We start from the raw sequence: 25,656 nt of genomic DNA on the forward strand, positions 1-25,656 counted from the left end.
TGAGAAAACTCAGAGGGGGGCACAAATATTATTTTTTGTAGTTGCTCGATCTCCCAAAACTGGGGAATAATGTAAGCCATCCCCCAGCTCAAAAAGTGGGGGATATATCCCCCATCCCCCCCCCCCCCCCTCCCTCTCTACTCTCTCTCTCCCTCCCTTCCGCTCAGCGGCTAATCACAGGGCCTTGTTCACAAGGCCCCATATCTCGACTGAACCGCGCTGTGATTGAGCGGAGGGTTTTGGGGGGGCTGTTGGTTTCCGCCATGGCTGGTCGTGCTTTTGCCCAAAGATCCTAGAGCTCACTGTGCGCTTGTTCTGAGATTCTGGATGTCGGAGGTCCTCAGAAGAAGAGAAAAATACGCCTGCGGGCCGGATAATTTCGGGTTATGAAGCATGCCTCGCCAAAAAAGTGGAGGGGCTGCACTTTTTTTCAAATGACGCAACATGACTTCTCGTGACGCCGATACCATCGCCGGTTGGCGTAGCATGATGTGGGTTGCCGCCGTTTGAATTCACCAAAGTCAGCGCCCGGCGACAGCCAACGTCAGATGCCGTCAACCTGGCAACAGCCTACGACAACGTACGACAGCACCTACGCCAGGAGAAGGCCCGCAACGTCAAGCTAACTGTCGCCGAGAGGTTTTGAACATTTCATAACCAAGCGGCGACAAGAAAAAGGCCACGACACTTGAGGCAACAGGTCACGACAATACAGGCGTCACGTCGCGTCACCCCGCCACCATGTGGCCACAGCCTATTTTCCCACTGTCGCCAAAAAAGTCGCCTAAGTGGGACAGGCCCTTATGGAGGAGGCAAGACTGGAAATGGAGTTAAAATGGAATTGGAGGATTGGATTTCCAGAATGCGTTGTATACTCCCTATATTCTTTCATCCAACTCGCACCTCCTGCAGATGCCCTTCCCTTTTCTTCTTTCCTGATATGGACAAAAAAGCATAGCTTCTTAGACTCAGACCATCAATTAAATTCAGAATGGAGGGAACTATTTGATTATACTCTGTGTAAATGGTTCAGGTGGTCTCATGCATTTGTGGTCTGTCTATCCATTGGCAGGTTGTGAAGGGACTGCAACACATGGCAATCACACAGAAGGTGGAATTACCAGCTCTCTTCACATCGTCTGAAAGCACTGGACGTAATTCATCGAAACCAATCCCAATACAGAGCTTCGAGGTAAAAGAAAGTGTGTTCCCTTCAAAAAATAATGTAGATGTGATACCTTTTCTTCATGGGGAGGGAGTGATGGTGCTGGAATTGGAATGTTTCACTCTGTCATCAAACACAGATGGATCAATAATAGTAAAGGTGACCAGAAAAGGTTCGCTAATATCCTTCAGGCTAGGAAATCAATTCTTCTTTCTAGTTCCAGTCATAAAGTGACCGGACCATCACAGCTGCATGATTGACCTCTGAAATGGCACATCAAACCATTCAGTTGTAACTATGTTAAAACAGACAGATATCAGAGGTCCACCAATTTTCAAGGAGACTTTGAAGAAAGACTGGATAGACTTGGCTTGTACTCGCTAGAATTTAGAAGATTGAGGGGGGATCTTATAGAAACGTACAAAATTCTTAAGGGGTTGGACAGGCTAGATGCAGGAAGATTGTTCCTGATGTTGGGGAAGTCCAGAACAAGGGATCACAGTTTAAGGATAAGGGGGAAGTCTTTTAGGACCGAGATGAGAAAAACATTTTTCACACAGAGAGTGGTGAATCTCTGGAATTCTCTGCCACAGAAGGTAGTTGAGGCCAGTTCATTGGCTATATTTAAGAGGGAGTTAGATGTGGCCCTTGTGGCTAAGGGGATCAGGGGGTACGGAGAGAAGGCAGGTACAGGATACTGAGTTGGATGATCAGCCATGATAATATTGAATGGCGGTGCAGGCTCGAAGATCCGAATGGCCTACTCCTGCACCTATTTTCTATGTTTCTATGTAAGACCCAACCCGAAACGTCACCCATTTCTTCTGTCCAGAGATGCTGCCTGTCCCGTTGAGTTACTCCAGCATTTTGTGTCTTTCGTCGGTTAAAAAAATGCATTGCATATTTAAAAAAATATCATAAAGTACATATAAAATCTTAGTATATCACTTATAAAAGCATCATAAATTATATATTTTTTAAATGAGTTAAAAATCCAGATTAAAAGAATGACCAATGTCCTACAACGAGACAACGATACCAGTGTCTCCACAGCTGGGATTTGTAACGTATAGTGCTAACCCTTATGTTTGACAAGGCCACAATAATAACATTTTTAGAGTCATTTATCCTGCAAATGAAATTATACATATGATTTCTTAGGATAGCTTCTAAAGTACTGATATAGTGGTTTAGAAGGTATTTCTCCCAGTCTCTTCTCCCTAGTTGCTAATAGGGGATAAAATGGGCAAACTGACCTTCATATTTCCCTAATGCTACCCTGAACCATTCTCTCCAAAAAGATCTCAGTGGTGGCTCCATTACAAGAGGAAACAAATGTCTCCAGTAAATCCCACAGCTATGAGAATTGCAGTGGTTTATAAACCATGAATAAATTCTGCCCAAAGTTATCCACACTTTGCATCCAAAATGTACATCTTACATATCCTATATCTTCGCAGAGGATTATTTTTCTCCATTCCCTACTTTGTCCTTTGTAAGCCATAAGGAAACAGCTCCATAAGCAAAAAAAAAGTCCTAGTACCATGGCTAAATAGTTATATTTCACACATACAGATGTCAAAACAACAATGACGATGTCAAAATAGAATATTAGTCTCACAAGTTTATCTCATCCACTCTTCCACAATAAGGATAGAGTTTCCATTTTTTAGACTTTTCCTTTCAACCTATTCCTATTCATATTTAATAGATATCCACCACCTTAAATCTGATGTGTAGGAAGGAACTGCAGATGCTGGTTTACACCAAAGATAGACACAAAATGCTGGATTAACCCAGCGGGACAGTCGGCATCTCTGGAGAGAAGGAATGAGTGGTGTTTCGAGTAGAGACCCTACTTCAGACTGAGAGTCAGGGGAGATGGAGACATAGAGATATGGAAGGATAAGGTGTGAAAACACAGATCAAAGAAATGTAGAATGGTTCATTGTTAGCTGATTGGAAGGGGAAGGCATACAATCAGTAAAATTTAACTCGGCCTACCTAATCCTCTGGTTGCTCAACACTTTAACTCCCGCCTCCCATTCCCACACTGACCTTTCTGCCCTGGGTCTCTTCCAGTCAGAGTGAGGCCCAACACAAATTGGAAGAACAACACCTCACGTCTTTGTTTGGTAAAGATTTATTTTTCCCTTTTCAGGTAAAATTGGGCAAGACTCAGAAATATACGTTGAGTGTTGATGTGGACGGAGGCAAGCTCCAGATCTCAAAGAAAGCCACTGGTTCTCCTGAGGAATCCATCTCATATGACAAAAGTGAGGACAATTCAACTTTGCACAGTATTCCATTCGGAATGCACTGTTATCCACACTTTTTACATACTTAGTGTATTTTATTAAGAATCTATTATCCTTTTGTTAATTATGGAAGTACAAAGTAAAAAATTACAATATAATTACAGGTGCATTATCAATTCTCTGGCAATGGTGATCTGGCATCTTCTTTAATCCGGACACAATTATGAGACTACACATGAAATCCCTCCCCCCCCCCCCCCCCCTCCCCCCCTCCCTCCCCCCTCCCTCCCTCCTCACCCCGGAAGACCCCTGAAAATCTGGCCCTTAGGTGGGGTGAGGCATCCGATCTTCCCCAGTCAGCATGTTGAATTTTCCCCCTGAGGTCAGGGCTCTGGAATTTCAGCCTGGCCGGGAGCAGCAGATCTGTCCCCATAGCCAACTACCGAGACCGACTTTGCAGTCTCCCGGCAGCCTAGGCAGACCATTCCATTACCATTCGACTTCTCTCACAGAATGTGACATCACTTGATCTGGCAAAACAGATAATCTAGCAAGGCTCTGGAACCAAAGGTGCCGGTAAATCGGTGGTAGACCTGTACCAGCTATTATGCAGTCGGCATTTCTTTATTTGCTAATTTCCCTGCATTGATTTCAATTGCTTCTGTACGATTCCAGAGATCTTGTCAGCATCATTCTTTGCAGATACTTCTTCTACATGTTCGTCACATTTGCATAGGCAGGGATTTGTTGAACTTTTACAGATTTGAACCTAGTTATTTGCTCAAAAAGGAAAATAAAATGACCTAGACTCGTATAGGCCAAATGTCGTCAACTTTGGACAACAAATCCAATAATATCCACAGGTTTCCTGTCATCAGAATGGAATTAAACCCTGGATTTAGGAGAATGACCTGTGAACCTGATAACTATTGACAGCCTCATCCAACAATATATAGTGACCCAGAGTCCATGAAGTCGCAAGGCCTTTTTTAGTTTAGAGATACAGCGCGGAAACAGGCCCTTCGACCCACCGAGTTCACGCTGACCAGCGATCACTGCACATTAACACTACCCTACACCCACTAGGGACAATTTTACATTGATACCAAGCCAATTAACTTACAGACCTAGAGTGTCGGAGGAAACCGAAGATCCCAGAGAACACTCAGGCGGTCACCGGGAGACAATAGACAATAGGTGCAAAACCTATTGTAAGCAAAACGGCCCTTCAAGCCAGCACCGCCATTCAATGTGATCATGGCTCATCATCCACAATCAGTACCCCGTTCCTGCCTTCTCCCCATATCTGACTCCGCTATCTTCGTGCCCTATCTAGTTCTTTATTGAAAGTTTCCAGAGAACCGGCCTCCACCGCCCTCTGAGGCAGAGAATTCCATAGACTCACAACTCTCTGTGTGAAAATGTGTTTCCTCATCTCCGTTCTAAATGGCTTACCCCTTATTCTTAAACTATGGCCCCTGGTTGAGGACTCTCCCAACACGGGGAACATGTTCCTGTCTCTAGTGTCCAAACTCCGTACAGACAGCACCCACAATAAGGATTGAACCCGGGTCTCTGGCGTTGTAAGGCAGCATCTCTACCGCTACAGAGCACAGTCTTGCTGGAATTGTCCATCTCTAACACAGGGCTCCAAATATTAACATGCGAGAAACAGCGGCCAATTTATAAACAGAAGCTCCCATAAAGAGTGATGCAATCAGATGATGTTTTTACTATAATGGTGAATCATGAATTATTATCATGAGAGCTATTACATCAAGCTGAATGAACAGACGAGGCTTCAGTCCTATCTGGCAGTGTCTCTATCAGTACAGTACTATCCCTGTAAGGCTGTATTGGTGAGTCAATGTAATCGATGTGCTCATATCATTGGACAGGGTTAGTTGAATGAACATTGAATTCTCTAATTTTAGGCAACTTATTCAAACACTCCTGTTTCCTCTCCTTTCCCTACCGTCCCTTACTCCATTAGAAGTGAGTTAACCACTTTCACAGTTTGCAATGATGTATCCCTCTATAGTGGGATAACACTGTCCCTCGCCATCAATTGGCCTCTCAGGGAACCTCCCTGCTTGAGGTCATTTTTTCCGGGCCCTGATATGTCCTGGTTCTTGCTTCCAGATCCCGCCCCTCTCCACAATCAGTCCGAAGAAAAAGTCCTGACCCGAAATGTCACCCGTCCATGTTCTTCAGAGATGCTGCCGAACCTGCTGAGTTGCTCAGCACTTTGTGTCTATCTTTGGTATCAACCAGCATCTGCAGTCTTTATTACACCTTCCTTCATGGCTCGGCAGATCAAATTCCTCCAGGTTTCTTCAGCATTTAGCATTGTGCGTTGTTGATGGATAGATGCTTCATTTGCTGTGTCCTCTTACAGTTTTGCAGCTGGTTAAATATCAGAGCACACCGAACACATTACAGATTGTGACCGACAAAGAAAACCAAAAAAATCAGCAGAGGGACTTCATCTTTGAAAATGCACGAGTAAGTTTTGAAACCTATTTCCTTTTGAAATCTATTTCCACACGCATATGATGCATATGACATGATAAAAGTGTTATTATCAGGAAGAGAGAAATCTATGGCAGTGAATAGTATTATTTTTTCATTGCCGTCATCTTTTGAGTTTATGATTGATTATTGATACTAAAGGCCCTGTCCCACGATGTGAGTTTACCCAAGAGCTCTCACGGTATTCTACGAACTCCTACGACCTTCCACGAGTATGTTCACGAGCTCCTACGAGTATGTCCACGTATTCCGTTGACTTCTCATTCTCCGGTCTCCCACGTTCCTCTCCCGAGGTACTCTTGACCCAACTACGAGTAGCCACAAGTGGAAAATTGATCACATGATTCCCCTTCCACTTTAAGGGGAGTGTTTAGCTCCCCCTATCCTCCATCCCTTTGGTCCCCAAGAGAGACGATCGCAGTGGGGAGAGAGAGAGAGCGCCACATGCCTTTCCAAATCAACAATTCATTCCACGCTTGCGTTGCTCGCTGCCGTCCCCAGCCCGGTTACATTCGCACTTGTAAACCACACACCGCCGGCCGGGGACTAGGGGAGAAATGTTTTAGATTCCGTAATAGGACCAGAGAGAGAAAGCTGGAGTTACTCAACGGGTGAGTCAGGCAGCATCTCTAGAGAGAAGGAATAGGTGATATGTCTGGTCGAGACCGTTCTTCAGACTGAGAGTCAGGGGAGAGGGAGAGAGAGAGAGAGAGAGAGAGAGAGAGAGAGAGAGAGAGAGAGAGAGAGAGAGAGAGGTGAGAGAGAGAGAGAGAGAGAGAGGATCCAGAGATTCTGGCAGAGACGATGTAGGACGTGATGATGAGATGGAGCGGAGAGTGCACGAGAGCTGGAGAGAGAGAGAGAGTTAGAGAATGAGAGAGGGAGAGAGAGAATGAGAGAGAGAGAGAGAGAGAGGAAGAGAGAGAGACAGACAGACAGACAGAGAGAGAGAGACAGAGAGAGAGAGAGGAGAGAAAAAAAAAAAAAATGGAGAGAGTGGGAGACAGAGGAAGAAAGAGGGAGAGAACGAGAGAGAGAAAGATAAATAGAGAGAGAAAGAAAGAGGGAGGGAGAAAGAGAGAGAGAGAGAGAGTGCGAGAGAGACTGGGGAAAGAGGGGGAGAGAGTGGAGGAAAGAAAGATAGAGATAGAGAGAGAGAAAGAGAGATGGAGAGAAATGAGATAGAGAGATGGAGAGAGAAAGGGGGTGAGAGAGAGAAAAAGGAGAAAGGGAAATTGTTAGATAGATAGAGATAGAGAGAGAGAGAGAGAGAGAGAGAGGGAGAGAGATAGATAGAAAGAAAGAGAGAGAGAGATGAAGAAAGAAAGGGAGAGAGATAGAGAGCGAGAGAGAGAGACAGACAGACAGACAGACAGAGAGACAGAGACAGAGAGAGAGAGAGAGAAAAAGAGAGAGGGAGAAAGAGAGAAAGAGAGAGGGAGAGAACAACAGAGAGAGAAGAGAGAGTGAGAGTGAGAGAGAGACACCTTTCCACACCAGCACCATGTGTGCTTGCTTTAAATTCTGACTGACAGGTCAGCTTTGCAATGTTGTGCTTTACACTGGGAATATATGTGGAGTGTGAGGAAAAGTGAGGAAAAGCTTTCAACCAAAAGCCTACTCATTCTCTCCCCTGACAAAGAGAAAAACTCAGAGTGAAACTCACAAATCCCAATCCAGATAAAGATCAAAACAAGATTCCTGGCCATCGATTGTTCCAAATACTTTGATCAGGTTGAGTTTAGTTTTTTATATAGAGATACAGCATGGAAACAGGCCCTTCAGCCCACCGGGTCCGCACCAACCATTAACACTACCCTACACACACTGGGGACATGTTCTTACATTTATTGGACGTAGGCCTGTGGGGACCTGATGCTTACAGACCTGTTTATGCTGCTGCAAGTAAGAATTTCTTTTTTCCTTTTCAATACATATGATAATTAAATATTATCTTAACTCTTGAAATAGTCACCCACACAATGTCAGGGACATTCAACATGGAAATGGAAGACTACAACAAATCTTTAACTAGGGGAGGGGTCACCAGTGATGAAAACAAAACATCTGAAACAACCACTTAGTATCTTGATATTGGACACTGATCCAAAGACATATTGTGCAGGGAATAGTGGCCCCAGAATTGAATGGTGTCCTCAGCTGTCCCAGGGAATAGATACGAGTACAAATTTAGGCATAGCTCCAGGGTCACATTATGGTCAGACCAGTGGGGACTTCAGCTTTTTCCCTAAAAGATATCAGTAAATCAAAGTATGTCCAGTCACTCTGGACATGCCCCATCAGGAAGGTCTTAAAGCCCTCCGTTTCTTCCTCGACCATAGAACCAGCCAATTTCCATCTACTAACACTCTCCTCCGCATAGCGGTGCTGGTCCTTACCCTTAACAAATTCTCCTTCAACTCATCCTACACTTCCTCCAAATCCAAGGCATAGATATGGGCACCCGCATGGGCCCCTGCTATGCCTGTCTGTATGTAGGGTACGTCGAACAATCACTGTTCCAGGCGTACACTGGCCCTATCGCCAAACTCTACCTCCGCTACATTGATGACTGCATCGGTGCTGCCTCCTGCACCCATACAGAACTCACTGATTTCATTAACTTCACGACTAATTTCCATCAAGCACTCAATTTCACTTGGACCATCTCCGACATTTCCCTACCATTTCTAGACCTCACCGTCTCCATCACATGAGACAGACTATCAACTGACATCTATTACAAACCCTCTGACTCCCATAACTATCTAGACTACACTTCTTCCCATCCTGTTTCCTGTAAAGACTCTATCCCCTACACCCAATTCCTCCATCTACGTGCATTTGCGCCCAGGATGAGGTGTTCCATCGGAGATGTCCTCATTCTTTAGGGAACAGGGGTTCCCCTCTTCCATTATAGATGAGGCTGTCACTAGGGACTTTGATATCCCGCAGCTCTACTCTGGCTCCACCTCCCCCATTCATAACAAGGACAGAGTCCCCCTTGTCCTCACCTTCCACCCCATCAGCCGTCGCATACAGCACATAATCCTCCAACATTTTTGCCACCTCCAACTGGATCCCACTACTAGCCACATCTTCCCATCTCCAGCCCTTTCTGCTTTCCGCAGAGACCGTTCCCTCCGCAACTCTCTGGTCAACTTGTCCCTCCCATTCAAACCATCCCGTCCCCAGGTACTTTCCCCTGCAACCGCAGGAGATGCAACACCATGGACCCCAACAGTCGTTTTCAGGTGAGGCAGAGGTTCACTTGCACCTCTTCCAACCTAATCTGTATCTGTTGTTGCAGGTGTGGACTCTTATATATCGGCGAGACTAAGCGCAGACTCGGCGATCGTTTCGTTGAACCTAAACCTACCTGATCTCCCGGTTGCTCAGGACTTTAACACCCCCTCCGATTTCCACACTGACCTTTCTGTCCTGGGCCTCCTCCATTGTCAGTGAGGCTCAGTGCAAATTGGAGGGAACAGCATCTCATATTTCGCTTGGGTAGCTTGCACCCCAGCGGTATGAACATTGACTTCTCTAACTTCAAGTAGCCCTTGCTTTTCCTCTCTCTCCATCCCTCCCCCTTCCCAGTTCTCCCACCAGTCTTACTGTCTCCAACTACATTTTATCTCTGTACCGCTCACTCCCCTGACATCAGTCAGAAGAAGTGTCTCGACCCAAAACATCACCCATCTCTCCAGAGATGCTGCCTGTCCCGCTGAGTTACTCCAGCATTTTGTGTCTACCTTCAGTAAATCAGATTTGTATACCTTCACTGTCCAACACGGTCATCAATATTATAATCTTAATTCCAGACTTCTCTAAATATTTCATTTCAAGTATCCCAGCCACTTTGATGGGATTTAAACTCTAGTCAGATGGAAATAAGGAGCAATAAATGCTAGCCTTGCCTTCAATGCCAACAAGTCAAAAATACATTAAAAACAAGAGCCGAAATAAATCACATATGTGATCGAGCCTTTGCTAAGTGAGCTTTAATGTATGAACTTAACAGTCCATTGCATTTGGTTTCAGTGACCAAGTTGTGTTGGCAGCAGCAAGGACAAAAGCATAGTGAAATGTTGTCATACTTAAACATAGTCCATTTTATCACAGGAACTATTACGATGGAAGAGTCACTGTGGTGCAGCGGGAGATTTCCTTCAAAACCACTAAGCAACTTCGTGCAACATAGAATCCATTTTATTCCACATCAAATTTACTTTTGCTAATCGGATGGTGTCCCTTGTCTTTGCAAGCTCCGATATTTGCTGAAGGCATCAAGAACACGATGCCACAAATAATAAACAGTGCAGCAAAGCATTTTCAGAAACTAAACAAGTAGAATGAGGTTTGATTAGGAAAAGGGGTAGTGCGACGAGACCTGGGTGTCCTTGTACACCAGTAACAGAAAGTAAGCATGCAGGTACAGCAGGCAGTGGAAAAAGCTAATGGCATGTTGGCCTTCGTAACGAGAGGATTTGAGTAAAGGAACAAAAGGTCCTTCTGCAGTTGTACAGGGCCCTAGTGAGACCACATCTGGAGTATTGTGTGTAGTTTTGGGCTCCTAATTTGAGGAAGGACATTCTTGCTATTGAGGGAGTGCAGTAAAGGTTCATGAGGTTAATTCCCGGGATGGCGGGACTGTCATATGATGAAAGAATGGAAAGACTGGGCTTGTATTCCCTGAAAGTGGAATCTCATGTAGATAGGGTGGTAAAGAAAGCTTTTGGGTGCTGGCCTTTATAAATCAGAGCATTGAGTATAGAAGTTGGGATGTAATGTTAAAATTGTACAAGGCATTGGTGAGGTCAATTCTGGAGTATGCGGTACAATTTTGGTCGCCTAATTATAGGAAGGATGTCAACAAAATAGAGAGAGTACAGAGGAGATTTACTAGAATGTTGCCTGGGTTTCAGCAACTAAGTTACAGAGAAAGGTTGAACAAGTTAGGGCTTTATTCTTTGGAGTGCAGAAGGTTAAGGGGGGACTTGATAGAGGTCTTTAAAATGATGAGAGGGATAGACAGAGTTGACGTGGATAAGCTTTTCCCACTGAGAGTAGGGAAGATTCAAACAAGGGGACATGACTTGAGAATTAAGGGACAGAAGTTTAGGGGTAACATGAGGGGGAACTTCTTTACTCAGAGAGTGGTGGCTGTGTGGAATGAGCTTCCAGGGAAGGTGGTGGAGGCAGGTTCGTTTTTATAATTTAAAAATAAATTGGATAGTTATATGGACGGGAAAGGAATGGAGGGTTATGGTCTGAGCGCAGGTATATGGGACTAGGGGAGAATACGTGTTCGGCACGGACTAGAAGGGTCGAGATGGCCTGTTTCCGTGCTGTAATTGTTATATGGTTATATGGTATTCGCTGGAATTTAGAAGGATGGGATCTTGTAGAAACATATAAAATTATTAAGGGATTGGACATGCTAGATGCAGGAATCATGTTCCCGATGTTGAGGGAGACCAGAACCAGGGGCCACAGTTTAAGAATAAGGGGTAGGCCATTTAGAACTGAGATGAGGAAAAACCTTTTCACCCAGAGAGTTGTGAATTTGTGGAATTCTCTGCCTCAGAAGGCGGTGAAGGCCGATTCACTGGATGCTTTCAAAAGAGAGTTAGATAGAGCTCTTAGGGCTAGCGGAATGAAGGGATGTGGGGGAAGGCAGGAACGGGCTACTGATTGTGGATGATCAGCCATGATCATATTGCATGGCGGTGCTGGCTAGAAGGGCCGAATGGCCTACTCCTGCGCCTATTTTCGATGTATCTATGTATGATTACTTTATTTTGTTCAGTTTGAATCTCTTGAGAATGGAATGTTCAATACTTCCAACAACGTGGGCAGCACAGTGGCGCAGCGGTAGAGTTGCTGCCTTACACGCCAGAGACCCGGGTTCCATCCCGACCACGGGTGCTGTCGGTATGGAATTTGTACGTTCTCCCCGTTACCACGTGGGTTTCCTCCCACACTGCAAAGGCAAACAGGTTTGTAGGTTAATTGGTTTGGTGCAATTGTAAATTGTCCCAAGTGTGTGTTGGATAGTGCTAGTATGTGGGCATCGCTGGTCAGTGCGGACTCGGTGGGCCGGAGGGCCTGATTCCACGCTGTATCTCTAAACTAAACTAAACATTTAAATTGTATTAGATGATGTTGCTCTCTGTTTATAAACATATCATTTATTGAAATGACTGTCATTCTCTACATCAGGATTTAGACTATTTCTCTCCAATTATCCCCCCTTCAGAAGCGAGAGGCGTTCTGTCAGTTGCTGCAGCTGATGAAGAACATCCATTCTCAGCAGGATGAGCCCGACATGATCTCTATCTTCATTGGAAGCTGGAACGTGGGTAAGTTATGGAACAGCTGTTGCTCAGTTTGAAAAGGTGGGAGCAGAAAAATAATATTATTGTTGTGTATTTGTGGGATGGAGATTTTTTTTCAATTCCAAACCAATCCTAATGGCAAAGGCACAAAGGTGAGATAAGCTGGCAACAGGATACAAAATAATAGTAGCTATTTGGTTAAGTGGTTTAATAATTTATACAGCTTCTGTCCTGACTGCGGGTGCTGTCTGTATGGAGTTTGTACGCTCTCCCTGTGACCTGCGGGGGTTTTCTCCAGGTGCTCCGTTTTCCCCCCACACTTCAAAGACGTACAGGTTTGTAGGCTAATTGGCTTGGTAAAATTGTACATTGTTCCTGGTATGGGATAGTGCTATTGTGTGGGGATTGTTGGACGACGTGGACTTGGGAGGGCTAAAGGACCTGTTTCGCAACTAAACTAATCTCTAAACTAAACTAAATTGTCAAGCACAGAAAGCAGGCTACAACCTGGGGCTAGTGTTAAGGGCCTGTCCCACTCGGGCGTCATTTGCGCGTCATTTATGCGACATCATTTACGCGTCACGACGCACGACGCGTGCATGGTGCGTGGTGACGTAGGCAGTGACCCGCGGTCGCGCGCAGCTCCCCAGGATTTTGGGATTCACAAAATCTTCGCCGCCACCAAGTGGGACAGGCCCTTTAATCTGCAGGCACTAGACAGTTCTAAATGGCTGAGGAATGATATTAATCACAGGAGCCTGGCAACACCTTGATAGAACTCAAATGCCATAAAGCAGTTGTTCATGGATTGAAGCATGTGTTGGACTGGTTTTGGAAAACTGGCTGAGCAGGAAAAGAAGGCAGAAGCCTCATTGTATTGAAAAAGGACATGGATCAGTAGTTGAAGAGCTGTAATTGAGAAGACTACAGGATGAAAGATGAGAAGTTGGAGTTAAGGGCCTGTCCCACTTGCATGCGATTGCATGCGTTTGGCGCGACCAAACGGAAGCGAAGTTCACGCTAAGTCCGCGGTAAGTACGCGCTAAGTCCGCGGGTGACGTAATTTGCGTCATACTTACCAACCAGCTGGGCAGGAGGCGGGCCGACTGAATTTGGACGTCGCACGGCGTCGGGCGCTGACGTCATCATGCAACACCACACGCTAGGCGCTAGGCGTATGCCGTCAAGACGCTGTGTACGCCCTCAATACGCCTGCGGGCCGACAGGCCGTTGGCGCGTGAAATTTTCGGACTGTGCGGGATTTTTGGAGCCCCGCGCGATGTCGGGACCAGCCCCGCACAACTCCATACGCCTCCACGCTTGGAAGTGGGACCGGCCCCGCGCGGCCCATACGCTTCAAGCGACCACGTATGGTCGCGCCAGGCGCATGCAATCGCATGCAAGTGGGACAGGCCCTAAACCCAGCAAGTTCTATTCTTGTCGAATATGGTCTTGGCAAAATGGTCTTCTACTATAAAATAAATGGTTATGATTGTTTATGAGCAAATAAACATGAAATAAATGGCACTGATCCGTCTGAATTCCAGTTCCAGTTTTCCAAAGGCAAAAGAGATTAAGAAATGACAGGCAAAAATGAGGGCGTGGGAGGAATCCAAGGTGTTATCATGAGCTGTATAGAAAGGAACTGCAGACCCAGTTTGGTTTAGTTTAGTTTAGAGAAACAGCACAGAAACAGGCCCTTCGGCCCACCGACTCCGCACTGACCAGCGATTCCAGCACTTTAACACTATCCTACACACACTAGGGACAATTTACATTTATACCAAGTAACCTACAAACCTGTACGTCTTTGGAATGTGGGAGGAAACCGCAGATCTCGGCGAAAACCCACGCCGAGAAAACCCACGGGAGAACGTACAAACTCCGCACAGACAGCACCCGTAGTCGGGATCGTACCCAGGTCTCTGGCGCTGTGAGGTGGCAACTCTACCTCTGCGCCACCGTGCCGCTCCGGGCCATCGAAGATGAACGCAAGTATCGAAGATAGTCACAAAGTGCTGGAGTAACTCAGCGGGTCAGGCAGCACCTCCCAAATAGTGCTACCTGACCCGTTGAGTTGCTCCAGCACTTTGTGTCTATTTTTATTAAAAAGGAGCTATTTGATGTTCATGACTAGTGTTTGAATAATTAATGAGAAAAGCTTAAATGAGTAATTGATAAAGGGCTTTTTGAAATATCTCACAGGTGCCGCTCATCCTCCGAAAAGCCTTGCTTCCTGGCTTATGTCCAAGGGTCTCGGACGCACACGAGATGAAACCACAGCCACTATCGCTCACGATATCTATGTCTTTGGCACCCAGGAGAACTCTCTTGGTGACAAGGAGTGGGTGGATTTCCTGCGGGCTGGGATAAAAGATGTGACAGAACAGGACTTCAAAGTGGTAGGAACTCAATATCTGGGAAACAATCACTAGAATAACAAAAATGTGTCCTCAACTAATGAATGTTAAATCAATCTGATTCTCACCTATTTGTGTCTTGAAATGGCGCTTATGTATGCTGGGCAAGTAAATAATCGAGATATTCCAAAATAACAATGATAGGTTCTCCTTAGACAAAAAATCAAACTCAAGCCAGTCTGATAGGAACGATGTGCTGAAAAATGTGAAAGGACATAATGGTAGGAAGTAATCAGAAGTGGTTTATCATTAACGTGAGGTTTAAGTTCAGGTTTATTATTGTCATGTGTATCGAGGCACCGCAGGAAGCTTTGTCTTACGTGCTATCCAATCATTTTAGATAATTCTTTATAGGCACTCTTGGCCTTGCATTATAGGCAACTTACATAAATTTGCACTGATGTAAGCAGTTCTTTAAGCCCACTGATGACCACATGGTCTTCACATCAGAGCTCCACCATGGTCTCCACATTGGAGCTCCCCCCGGTCTCCACATTGGAGCTGCCCCCTGGTCTCCACATTGGAGCTGCCCCCTGGTCTCCACATTGGAGCTGCCCCCTGGTCTCCACATTGGAGCTGCCCCCTGGTCTCCACATTGGAGCTGCCCCCGGTCTCCACATTGGAGCTACCCCCTGGTCTCCACATTGGAGCTCCCCCGTGGAATCTGTATTGGAGCTCCTCCATGGTTTCCACATTGGAGCTGCCCCCTGGTCTCCACATTGGAGCTGTCCCCTGGTCTCCACATTGGAGCTCCCCCGTGGAATCTGTATTGGAGCTCCTCCATGGTCTCCACATTGGAGCTGCCCCCTGGTCTCCACATTGGAGCTGCCCCGTGGTGGCTTGAAGGGCCGAATGGCGTACTCCTGCACCTACTGTCTATTGTCTATTGTCTCCACCTCAGAGCTCCGCCGTAGTCTCTGCGTCTAATAGTAAATTGACATGTGCACATTAATTTTTTAGCACTTAATTTCCATCTTACACAACATCCAACTTATGCAACATCCACCTCGGGCAAGGGTCCACAGGACGTAACTCTTTCGTAAGTCGAGGAACTTTTCTACATAAATCAAGACAAACTTATATGCAATAGATCGAGTGAAGAGAATAAAACCGAGTGCAGAATATAGTTCTCAACATTGTAGTGCACAAGTTCCGTAAACAAAGTCTAATGTCTGCAGTGGGGAAGAGGTGAATCGGACCATACTCTAGCGATGGATGGAACATTCAGAAACCTGATAACAGGGGAGAAGAAGCTGTTTCTGCGCCTGTAAGTGCGCGCTTTCAAGTTACTGCATCTTCTGCCTGACTGGAGCGGGATAAGAGGAATGACCATGATGGGAAAGGTCTTTGATGGGGAAGGCTCAGCGCCAGGCCCACAACCTCCCCGCTGCAGACTCCAACACCATGTGGCCTGACTCTGCTGGGTCCTAGTCGTCCCCCCCTCCCACAGAGCACCTGTAGTGATGGGTCTTCCCCTTCCCCCACTGTTAACCAGGTTACCCCGGCAACACCCCAGCCATGCAATAGTCCTCACGCTCCCCTCTCTCTGAACTCCCACCATTCCCCCACCAGATCGCGCCTCAACCTCTGTCTACTCCCCGTTCCCCCACCCCACCCCCACGACCCCAACCCCAACCCCCACCCTTGTCGTGTCTTCACCATCCCCCCCTGACCTCCCCCTTTCTGATACAGTTTGTCCTCAGCAGAGGCATCACCTTCGTTCCTTTTAACCTCAACGAGTTCCAGGTCCACCGCGACATTAAGCTTTTCTTCCGTCTCCTCCGCCTCCATGCTTTTTTCTAAGGGAAGGATTCCTCACCACCCAGTGATGACCCCCTCCTCTTGGACTCCCCGGAACGGCCTTCTACCCTCTCTAGACCTCTGTATTTCTAACTGCCGGCGTGACATCAACCATCTCAACTTTTCCGCTCCCTTTACCTACTCTAACCTCGCCCCCTCTGAACGTACAACTCTGCAGCAACCCTGACATTATCATCAAACCCACCAACAAGGGAGGTGCCGTGGTAGTCTGGAGAGCTGATCCCTACTGGGCGACAATTCTCAGACACCTCCTCTTACTTATGCTTGGACCATGATCCCACAGACGAGCACCAGGCCTTGATCTCAAACACCATTGCTGATTTCATCACTTCTGGCTGTCTGATCTCCACAGCCTCCAACCTTATCATATCCCAGTCCCGCACAGCTCGTATTTACCTTCTCCCCAAAATCCAAAAACACAACTGTCCTGGCAGACCCATTGGTTCTGCCTGCTCCTGTCCCACGGAAATTATTTCCCTATACCTCGACTCCATCCTAAACCCCCCCGGTCTAATCTCTCCTGACCTATGATAGTTTATATATGATAGATTGATTTCAACATGCTCGGGTTCAGAGCGCCCAGTCACCTTCCAGCCCCGGGCAGTCTTGTGTGGGAAAATGAACCCCATCCTCCCTTCTCCCCCGGCCAGTGATGTGATGTATGCGGGGGTCTGGACCAATTGCTGACAAGTCCCGCCCCCTGGCGACTTCGTGTCTGTTATTTGGTTTTTCGGCATTGCGCCCTTCCGGTTATTTTGCTTTTTGCCGTCACGTCCGTTCGGTTATTTGGTTTTTCAGCGTCGTTTCCGTTCGGTTGTTTGGCTTCCACTTCTTCGTTTCGGCTTCTCGTCCTTCGATGCCACGTCCGCACCCGGCCTTCTTCAGAAGGTGTTAAATGGTTCCAGAAGGCGGCTCCTCTAGGGCTCCTTAGGGAGATGGACCATATATGATGGCCTTCCCAGTGCTCTCTGTAAATGAATACCTTAGACTTTAGTGCAAAATATGAGAACAATAGCCTAAATGTGTGTAAGAAGAGACAGTTAGGTCAGGAAGACATTGCAATAATTAGGGATATAAGAGTAGGCTTGACCACTTCTCTCTAGATGCTTCAAATGGATCAGAAATTGTCATTCTTTGCATTGTAATGAGCTCGGTGGGCGGCGCGACTCTTGTCAGCAGCGGCCTCTGCAGTCCGTCTGTCTTTTTATTGTTTTCTGTCTTGTTCTATGTAGTTTTTATTGTTTTTTTTGTCGGGGTATGTGTGTGGGGTGGGGTGGGGTGGGGGAACTTTAAGGTCTTTCCCCTGCACGGGAGACCCGACCTTTTCTTTGTCGGGTCTCCGTTGTCGTTGGGGCTGCAACATGGAGCGGCCTCCAACAGGAATGACCTGGGGCTCCAGTCGCGGAGCTGCGGATCTACTCACCATCACGGAGCTGGCCGAGTCTGGAGCGGGTGGAGCTGTGGTGGAGCGCTGCTGCGGCCCGACCCCCGGAGATTCGAAAGCTCCTACCGCAGGTCTGTGGACAGTAATACCGGGAGCCCGAGGGTCCCTGGTGGGAGACCGCTTTTCGGGGCTTCCGCAACGGCGACTTCTCCCGCCCGAGTTGCGGGGTTGAAGAGCACCTGGAGCGGGGCCTTACATCATCGCCCGGCTCGGCTTGGAATGGCCGCGGGACTTTGTGAGCGCCCGCCGGGGCTCCAACACCAAGACCCGGTGCGTGGCCTTGCATCACCCGGCGTGGCTTTAATGGCTGCGGGACATTTAACATCGCCCGCCGGGGGCTTTGACTGTCTTTGACTCTGACATGGGGGGGAGAGGGGAGTGCAGGGGAGAGATATGTTTTTTTTGCCTTCCTTCACAGCGAGGAGAAGATGCGCTATGAAGGATGTTTGTGTAAATTGTGTTGGGTCTTGGGTCTTTTTTGTTTTGTATGTATGGCTGCAGAAACGACATTTCGTTTGGACCTCAACGGGGTCCAAATGACAAATAAATGTATTGTATTGTATTGTATTGTATAATGTTAGAATTCAGATGTTACAGTTTCTAATTAGCCAAGTGGCAACTCCTAGGGGAACAGCTTCACGTTATCATGTTGATGTTTCTTTTAGCTCCTTTACCTCTCCATCGCAGAGGCTGGAGAACTCCCTCTTCACAATGAAAGCAAATCAGAACACAAATGTTAAATGTTTCTTCACACTCGCTGCCAACTAGAAGCACTCCATAGAAAATTAGAAAGATTACATGGTAGACAAAAATGCTGGAGAAACTCAGCGGGTGAGGCAGCATCTATGGAGCGAAGGAAATAGGCAACGTTTCGGGTCGAAACCCTTCTTCAGACTAGAAAGATTACATTTTGGTTTTCATTAAGAATTCCATTCCTGAGTACTGTGAATACCATCACAACACATGGGCTGAAAACTTAAAAACAACATATTAATGGTGCTGTCACTCATTAATGTGCCTGTTTTATAGGTAGCCACACACTCACTGTGGAGCATAAAAATCGCAGTGCTGATTAAAGCAGACCACGAGAACCGAGTCAGTCAAGTCAACGTATCCAGTGTGAAAACTGGAATAGCAAATACATTTGGTAAGTAATTGGGGTTTTGGAATGGAGTCATAGAGTTATAGAGTGATACAGTGTGGAAACAGGCCCTTCGGCCCAACTTTCCCACACCGGCCAACATGTCCCAGCAACATTAGTCCCACTTCCCTGCGCTTGGTCCATATCCCTCCAAACCTGTCCTATCCATGTACCTGTCTAACTGTTTCTTAAATGATGGGATAGTCCCAGTCTCAACTACCTCCTCTGGTAGCTTGTTCCATACACCCACCACCCTTTGTGTGAAAAAGTTACCACTCGGATTCCTATTCATGCCCCTGTCCCACTTAGGACAATTGAACGGAAACCTCTGGAGACTTTGTGCCCCGCCCAAGGTTTCTGGAGGTTTTTGTCAGTCTCCCTACCTGCTTCCACTACCTGCAACCCCCAGCAACTACCTGCAACCTCCGTGAACCACATGGAAACCTTGGGTGGGGCTCAAAGTCTCCAGAGGTTTCCGTTCAGGTTTCCTAAGTGGGACAGGGGCATAAATCTTTTCCCCTTCACCTTGAACCTATGTCCTCTGGTCCTCGATTCCCCTACTCTGGGCAAGAGACTCTGTGCATCTACCCGATCTATTCCTCTCATGATTTTGTACACCTCTCTAAGATCACCCCTCATCCTCCTGCACTCCATGGAATGGAGTCCCAGCCTACTCAACCTCTCCCTGTAGCTCACACCATCTAGTCCTGGCAACATGTTCTGATCTATCGCGGGAAGCTAGTGACTGGAACCTCCAAGGCATTAGAGTTGGCCTAAGCCTTGGAAAGCTGATGAGGAATGATCATCAGGCGGAAGGGAACAAAAATTCAACAAACGCCATTTTACTCAAAATCTGTTTCCATGCTGAGTTTGGAAACTGCCGATTGCTTGTGCTCTGTTTGACTAATATTTCTCACCATTCTCCATTGATGGTGTGGCAGGAACGCCAGGCAGTGGAGGACACATAGTGTACAGCAAGGCAGTTTAATGGCAATAGAACACCACAAAATGTTTGGAGAAGGACAAGTAAGTCATTGAAGTATAGAGCTATGCACTGCAGACACCTATTCTTTGACCAAACTCATCCATACCGACCAATTTGCCTAATCGAGACAGTTCCTGATGCCTGCGCTGGACCCAAACCATTGCTATCTATGCACCTATCCAACTATCTTTTAAATATCAAAATTGTACCCACATCTACCACTTCTTCTGGCAGATCCCTCTATGAATGTAGCTCCTACTGGGTGAAAAGGTTACACCTCAGGTCCCTTTAAAATCTTTCTCCCCCCATCTTAAATCCATTTTTGGATTCCACTACCTTGTGAAATGGACTATGACATTATCTACGCCCCTCATGATTTTATAAACCTCTAAAAGGTCTCCCCTCAGCCTTGTGCACCCCAGGGGTAAAGCCCCAGCCTATCCAGCCTCTCCGTATAACTCAAAACCTCTGGACCGGGAACATCCGTGTCAATCGCTTTATGTGCACGTTCCAGTTTCATGGCATCTCACCTGTAGCAGAACAAACAGAACTGTACAAAATGCTCAAAATGTGGCCTTAGCAACATATTGAACAGCTGAAACATGATGTTTCAAAACCTGTACGCAGTGTCCCGACTGATGAAGGCAAGCATACCAAATGCCTTCTGCACCACCCTGTCCATTCATGTCGCCACTTACATGGAACTATGTACCTGTACCCCTAGATCGCACTGTATTAGAACACTCCCCAGGTCCCTACATTTACTACCTACTGTAAGTCCTGCACTGTATTGTGTATACCTTGCTTTAATCTGAATTAAATTTCATCTGCCATTCATTAACTCATTGGCCCAGTTGAACATGATCCCCTTATAATCCTAGATATCACTCTTCACTTTCATCCATAAACTAATTTTAGTGCTATCCACAAATGTATTAACACCATTTACATTCACAACCAGATTGGTAATGTAAATCTTCAACGACAATGCCCCCAACACCAGTCCCTGTGGTACTCCACTTGTTACAGGCCTCCAGTTTGAAAGACAGTCCTCTAACACCATCTTCTCTCTCTGACCTTCAAGCCATCTTTTATCCAATTAGTTAGCTTACCCTGGGTACCATGTTATCTTACCTTCCAGACCAGCCTGATTTTTGTTGCTAAAGTCCATGTTTACAACATCTACTGCAATGCACTCATCAATCTTCTTGGTCACCTCTTCAAAAAACTCAAGTTCTTGAGAGACAATTTCTCTTGCACAAAGACAAGCGGCTATTGTTGATCTTTCCAAATACACAGAGATCCTGTTTCTCACAATACCCTCTTGCATTTCTTATCAATGTTTTTTTAAATCATGAGAGGTATTGGGTTAATAGCGACAATTATTTCCCCAGGGTAGAGTGGGTCTAACATTAAAGGGCATATTTTTAAGGTGATGGAGGAGGTTTAAAAACACCCGAGAAGCAACATTTGCAGACAGAAGGTGGTGTATGTATAAAACAAGCTGCCAGAAGAAGTGGTAGAGGTGGGAAGAATTATGGAATTTCAAAGCCATTTCTACGCGTACATGGGCAGAAAACGTTTGGAGGGATATGGGCAACTGAGACTATTTTTGAAGGGCAACTTGGCCAACAGGGATGTTTTGGACTAAAAGTCCCTTTTCAGAGCTGTATAGTTCTATGATGCCATGGCTTAAAGGTTCTTCAAATGTCCCAGGTGAATCAGGTTAAATTCATTCAGGCACAAATTAGTTTGAGTTTGAGTTGTGTGACCAACGCAATCCTACTGTAAATGCAGAGACCTGCATGAAAGTTTGCATATTCCTGGGAGGCTGATTCACTGTAAAGGCAGCTCACCCTGTGGGCCTTGGTAGTGAATTAATGGGCTGCATTGCACAATGCTGAATGTTCTCATTTGGGAACAGGATTTGTACAAACTGCCGATTTAGCAACTTTTGCTTTATGCTTTTGGCAAAAAAAAAAAAGAATTTCCACCTGATGGCATCAACTTTTGTTATTGTGTCTGATCAAAACCTGTTTCTCATGCCTCTCCTGCTGTATCTTTTCACTTCAGGGAATAAGGGAGCAGTTGGTGTTTCATTCCTCTTCAATGGGACCTCCCTGGGTTTTGTCAACTGCCACTTGACATCCGGCAGTGAAAAAGTGGTCAGGTATGTGGATAGATTTATCTTAAGGGGCTGTCTCACTTGGGCGACCTAATCCGTGAGTTCTCTTCGAGTTTGCCCTCAACTCATACTCACAGCATGGTCGACACGAGGTCCGAGGAGGCCTTTGTAACTCTCCTTCATGCTCGAGAGTAGTCCCCGTGTACTCGAGGCCTCAGCTAGGTCGCGGCATATTTTTCAACAAGTTGAAAAATCCCCGCAAGAAAAAAAAGGTCGCCATGGAAAAAATTGATACTTTTTTTACTCGTAGGTTTAGTCGTAGTAGATCGTAGTAGGTCAGCATGTTAGTTGTAGGTAATTGAGGGTAGTCGAAGGTAGTCGTAGATAGTCATCATCATAGTCGAAGGGAGGTCGAAGGAGATCGAAGGAGGTCGGCTTCACTCTCCACTATTCGGTGTCCAATTTTCCTGAAGTTCGTCGTAGCTAGTCGAAGCTGGTCTACAACATAGTCGGAGGAGGTCTTCTACATAGTCGAAGGAGGTCTTCAACATGACATTGTTTCAAACTCTCCTAAACTCTTCTAAACTCGCCAATTAGGTCGCCCAAGTGGGACAGCCCCTTTACATGGCTAAAGTCAGGCTAAGTCATGATGGGGAACAGTCCTGTTGGTGTTACTCAGTGCAAGTACCAAGAGGATTCCAGTTTCTATGGAGATACAACAAAATCGCTGAGTTCTACAGCCTTTTTTCCTAGATGTTTTCTGCAGCTTTTTCAAATACTAAATTTATTGTATAAGGTAATTTATTATTAAATAGTAATTAGAGTTTTCTAACAAATTGTCTCATTATTCAATATGAGGCCAGTGAATCTAATATTGTGGTTGCAGTTACTCGAGATTTATTCTCAGGGATAGGATATACGTTCATTTAGATGGACAAGGGTTGATTAGGGATAGGCAGCAAGGTTTCGTACATGGGAAAACGTATCTCACGAATCTGAGATTTTTGAAGATGTGACCAAAAAGGTTGATGAGGGCAGAGCCGTAGACATTGTATATATGGATTTCATCATTTGACAAGGTTACGCATAAAAACATAGAAACATTGAGAAATGGGTGCAGGCGTAGGTCATTCGGCCCTTCGCGCCAGCATCGCCATTCAATATGATCATGGCTGATCATCTAAATTCAGTAGCCCGTTCCTGCTTTTCCCCATATCCCTTGATTCCTTTAGCCCTAAGAGCTAAATCTCTTGAAAACATCCAGTGAATTGGCCTCCACTGCCTTCTGTGGCAGAGAATTCCACAGATTCACAACTGTCTGGGTGAAAAAAAAATCCTCATCTCAGTCCTAAATGACATACCCCTTATTCTTAAACTGTGACCCTTGGTTCTGGATGCCCCCAACATCGGGAACATTTTTCCTGCATCTAGCCTGTCCAATACTTTAAGAATTTTATGTTTCTGTAAGATCCCCTCTGATCCTTCTAAATTCCAGTTAATAGAAGCCCAGTCGACCCATTCTTTCATCATATGTCAGTCCCGCCATCCCGGGAATTAACCTGGTGAACCTATGCTGCATCCCCTCAAAGCAATAATGTCCTTCCTCAAATTAGGGCTGAGGATTGCATAATGGAGTTTAATACAGATAAGTGTTCAATATTATGAACCTACACAGAGAATGGCAGATGATGACAAATATCACTGATGAAAAATATCAACATTTTGCAAAGCTGGCTCTGTTGACCACAACTGCGATGAATTTGCAAGATATTTCATTGTCCCAGGTAACTTGACCTGTACGTAGGCTTGGCCTAATGTTCTTGCAGTGATAGCTTGACATCTGACTTGCATAGCCATGAGGTGTGGATTAGTTAGGCTTCAGCAGCAAATGCTGGGCACCATAATGGCAAGTTAGATCAGAGAGAGGGAGAAACCAGTTGCATTTTACAGTGAGCTACCTGGCGCATAGGCTGGAGAGAGGGGGAGATTTTAAGAGAGCTGGGGTTATTTTATGGATCCAGAAACTGCTTAATAAAATTGGAGAGATTTTCTAAGGAAGTTTATGAGGGGACCGTTCTCTTTCTGATTTGGCACTTGTTTTGGGAATGTTGAATTACTCAGCCTGGGATGTGAGACTCCACCTTACACGCAATGCCTAATGGTCTCAACAACTTTAAGCTAGGTTACCTTGAGTGTCAATATCTCCTTTTGATTCCATTTCAGGCGAAACCAGAACTACTTGGACATTCTCCGATTGTTATCACTTGGAGATAAACAACTCAGTTCCTTTGACATTGCCCTACGTTTCACTCACATCTTCTGGTTTGGTGACCTAAACTATCGACTTGATATGGACATCCAGGTACGCATCTCGTTCTTTCTGCTTCACTGGAAGCCTCTCGGGAACATGTAATATGGAAATAATAACGAAGGCTGGCTCACCATATTTAGATCTCTCAAAAACCTCTACGCTCCTGGTTTCTTACATGCTTCCCTTAGTTCTTCCTTCCCCCAGGAACACACTCACACACCTGTGCTTATTCACAATCCTCAATGCACTGTCACCTGTTCAAATATCTCATTGGCCTGAAGATATCCCAGGGCCTGGGCAACAATTCAGAATGAGTCGTCCTTTGCAATAGGCACAGGGTTGATCCTTGACTCATGAGCCGGGGAAAGGTTTATCTGCAGCTAGGGATACTGTATTGTTGCTCCCATGTGAAGATGTGCCTCTGAAGGACAATCTCCTCTCCTTATTTATTCAATGGAAGGAGTAGGCTTTGTGGTAAAGGCCTGGGGCCAACTTGCTTGGTTTGGTAATATTGATGCTCGTTGCCAAGTGCCATGAGCTGTGCTGAGATCATCATGTACAGCAAAGTAGAATTCCTCTCCTCTCCACTGAGAAAGAGGACTGTCTATGACTTCCCTCCGATGTAAATCATGATGATTCTTGGTGCCTCACCTTCCATTGTCATGGGAATTTTATTGAGTCGTGTTGAGGACTTAACACCCATTTTTCCTATTATTGGCCATGATAAATAGCTAGAACTCAAAGACCACTTTGATGGGATAAAATAATGATGATAGGATGGATTGTATTTTGGGGCAGAAGGTGGATGGCATTAGATAAATGTTCTTTAATCACTAAGGCCAGTAAGGAATCTTATAATACTTTATCTTCCAGGATATTTTGAATTACATCAACAAAAAGGAATTTGAAGCAATTCTGACTGTTGACCAACTGAACTTAGAACAAGAGAAAAGTAAAGTGTTCCTGAACTTCAGTGAGTAAATCTCCGATGATCTAAATGTATTAAGCTGTTGACGTGTTATGCCCCTGTCCCACTTAGGAAACCTGAACGGAAACCTCTGGAGACTTTGCGCCCCACCTAAGGTTTCCGTGCGGTTCCCGGAGGTTGCAGGT

General features: G+C 45.8%; 1 protein-coding gene across 1 annotated transcript in view; it reads left to right on the plus strand.

Moving 5' to 3' along the window:
- The window catches only part of LOC116979417 (phosphatidylinositol 3,4,5-trisphosphate 5-phosphatase 2-like), a 139,673-nt gene that overhangs the window by 74,467 nt on the left and 39,550 nt on the right, over nt 1–25,656 (plus strand). Inside the window, exons 9-17 of the mRNA XM_033030980.1 lie at nt 1,073–1,192; nt 3,327–3,441; nt 5,822–5,928; nt 12,218–12,320; nt 14,502–14,698; nt 19,011–19,128; nt 22,181–22,277; nt 24,456–24,594; nt 25,417–25,516. Coding sequence (XP_032886871.1) covers nt 1,073–1,192; nt 3,327–3,441; nt 5,822–5,928; nt 12,218–12,320; nt 14,502–14,698; nt 19,011–19,128; nt 22,181–22,277; nt 24,456–24,594; nt 25,417–25,516 — 1,096 coding nt within the window. The remainder of the gene's footprint in view (nt 1–1,072; nt 1,193–3,326; nt 3,442–5,821; nt 5,929–12,217; nt 12,321–14,501; nt 14,699–19,010; nt 19,129–22,180; nt 22,278–24,455; nt 24,595–25,416; nt 25,517–25,656) is intronic.

Source organism: Amblyraja radiata, chromosome 12, assembly GCF_010909765.2.
Source record: "Amblyraja radiata isolate CabotCenter1 chromosome 12, sAmbRad1.1.pri, whole genome shotgun sequence".
NCBI classification, from domain to species: Eukaryota; Metazoa; Chordata; class Chondrichthyes; order Rajiformes; family Rajidae; genus Amblyraja; species Amblyraja radiata.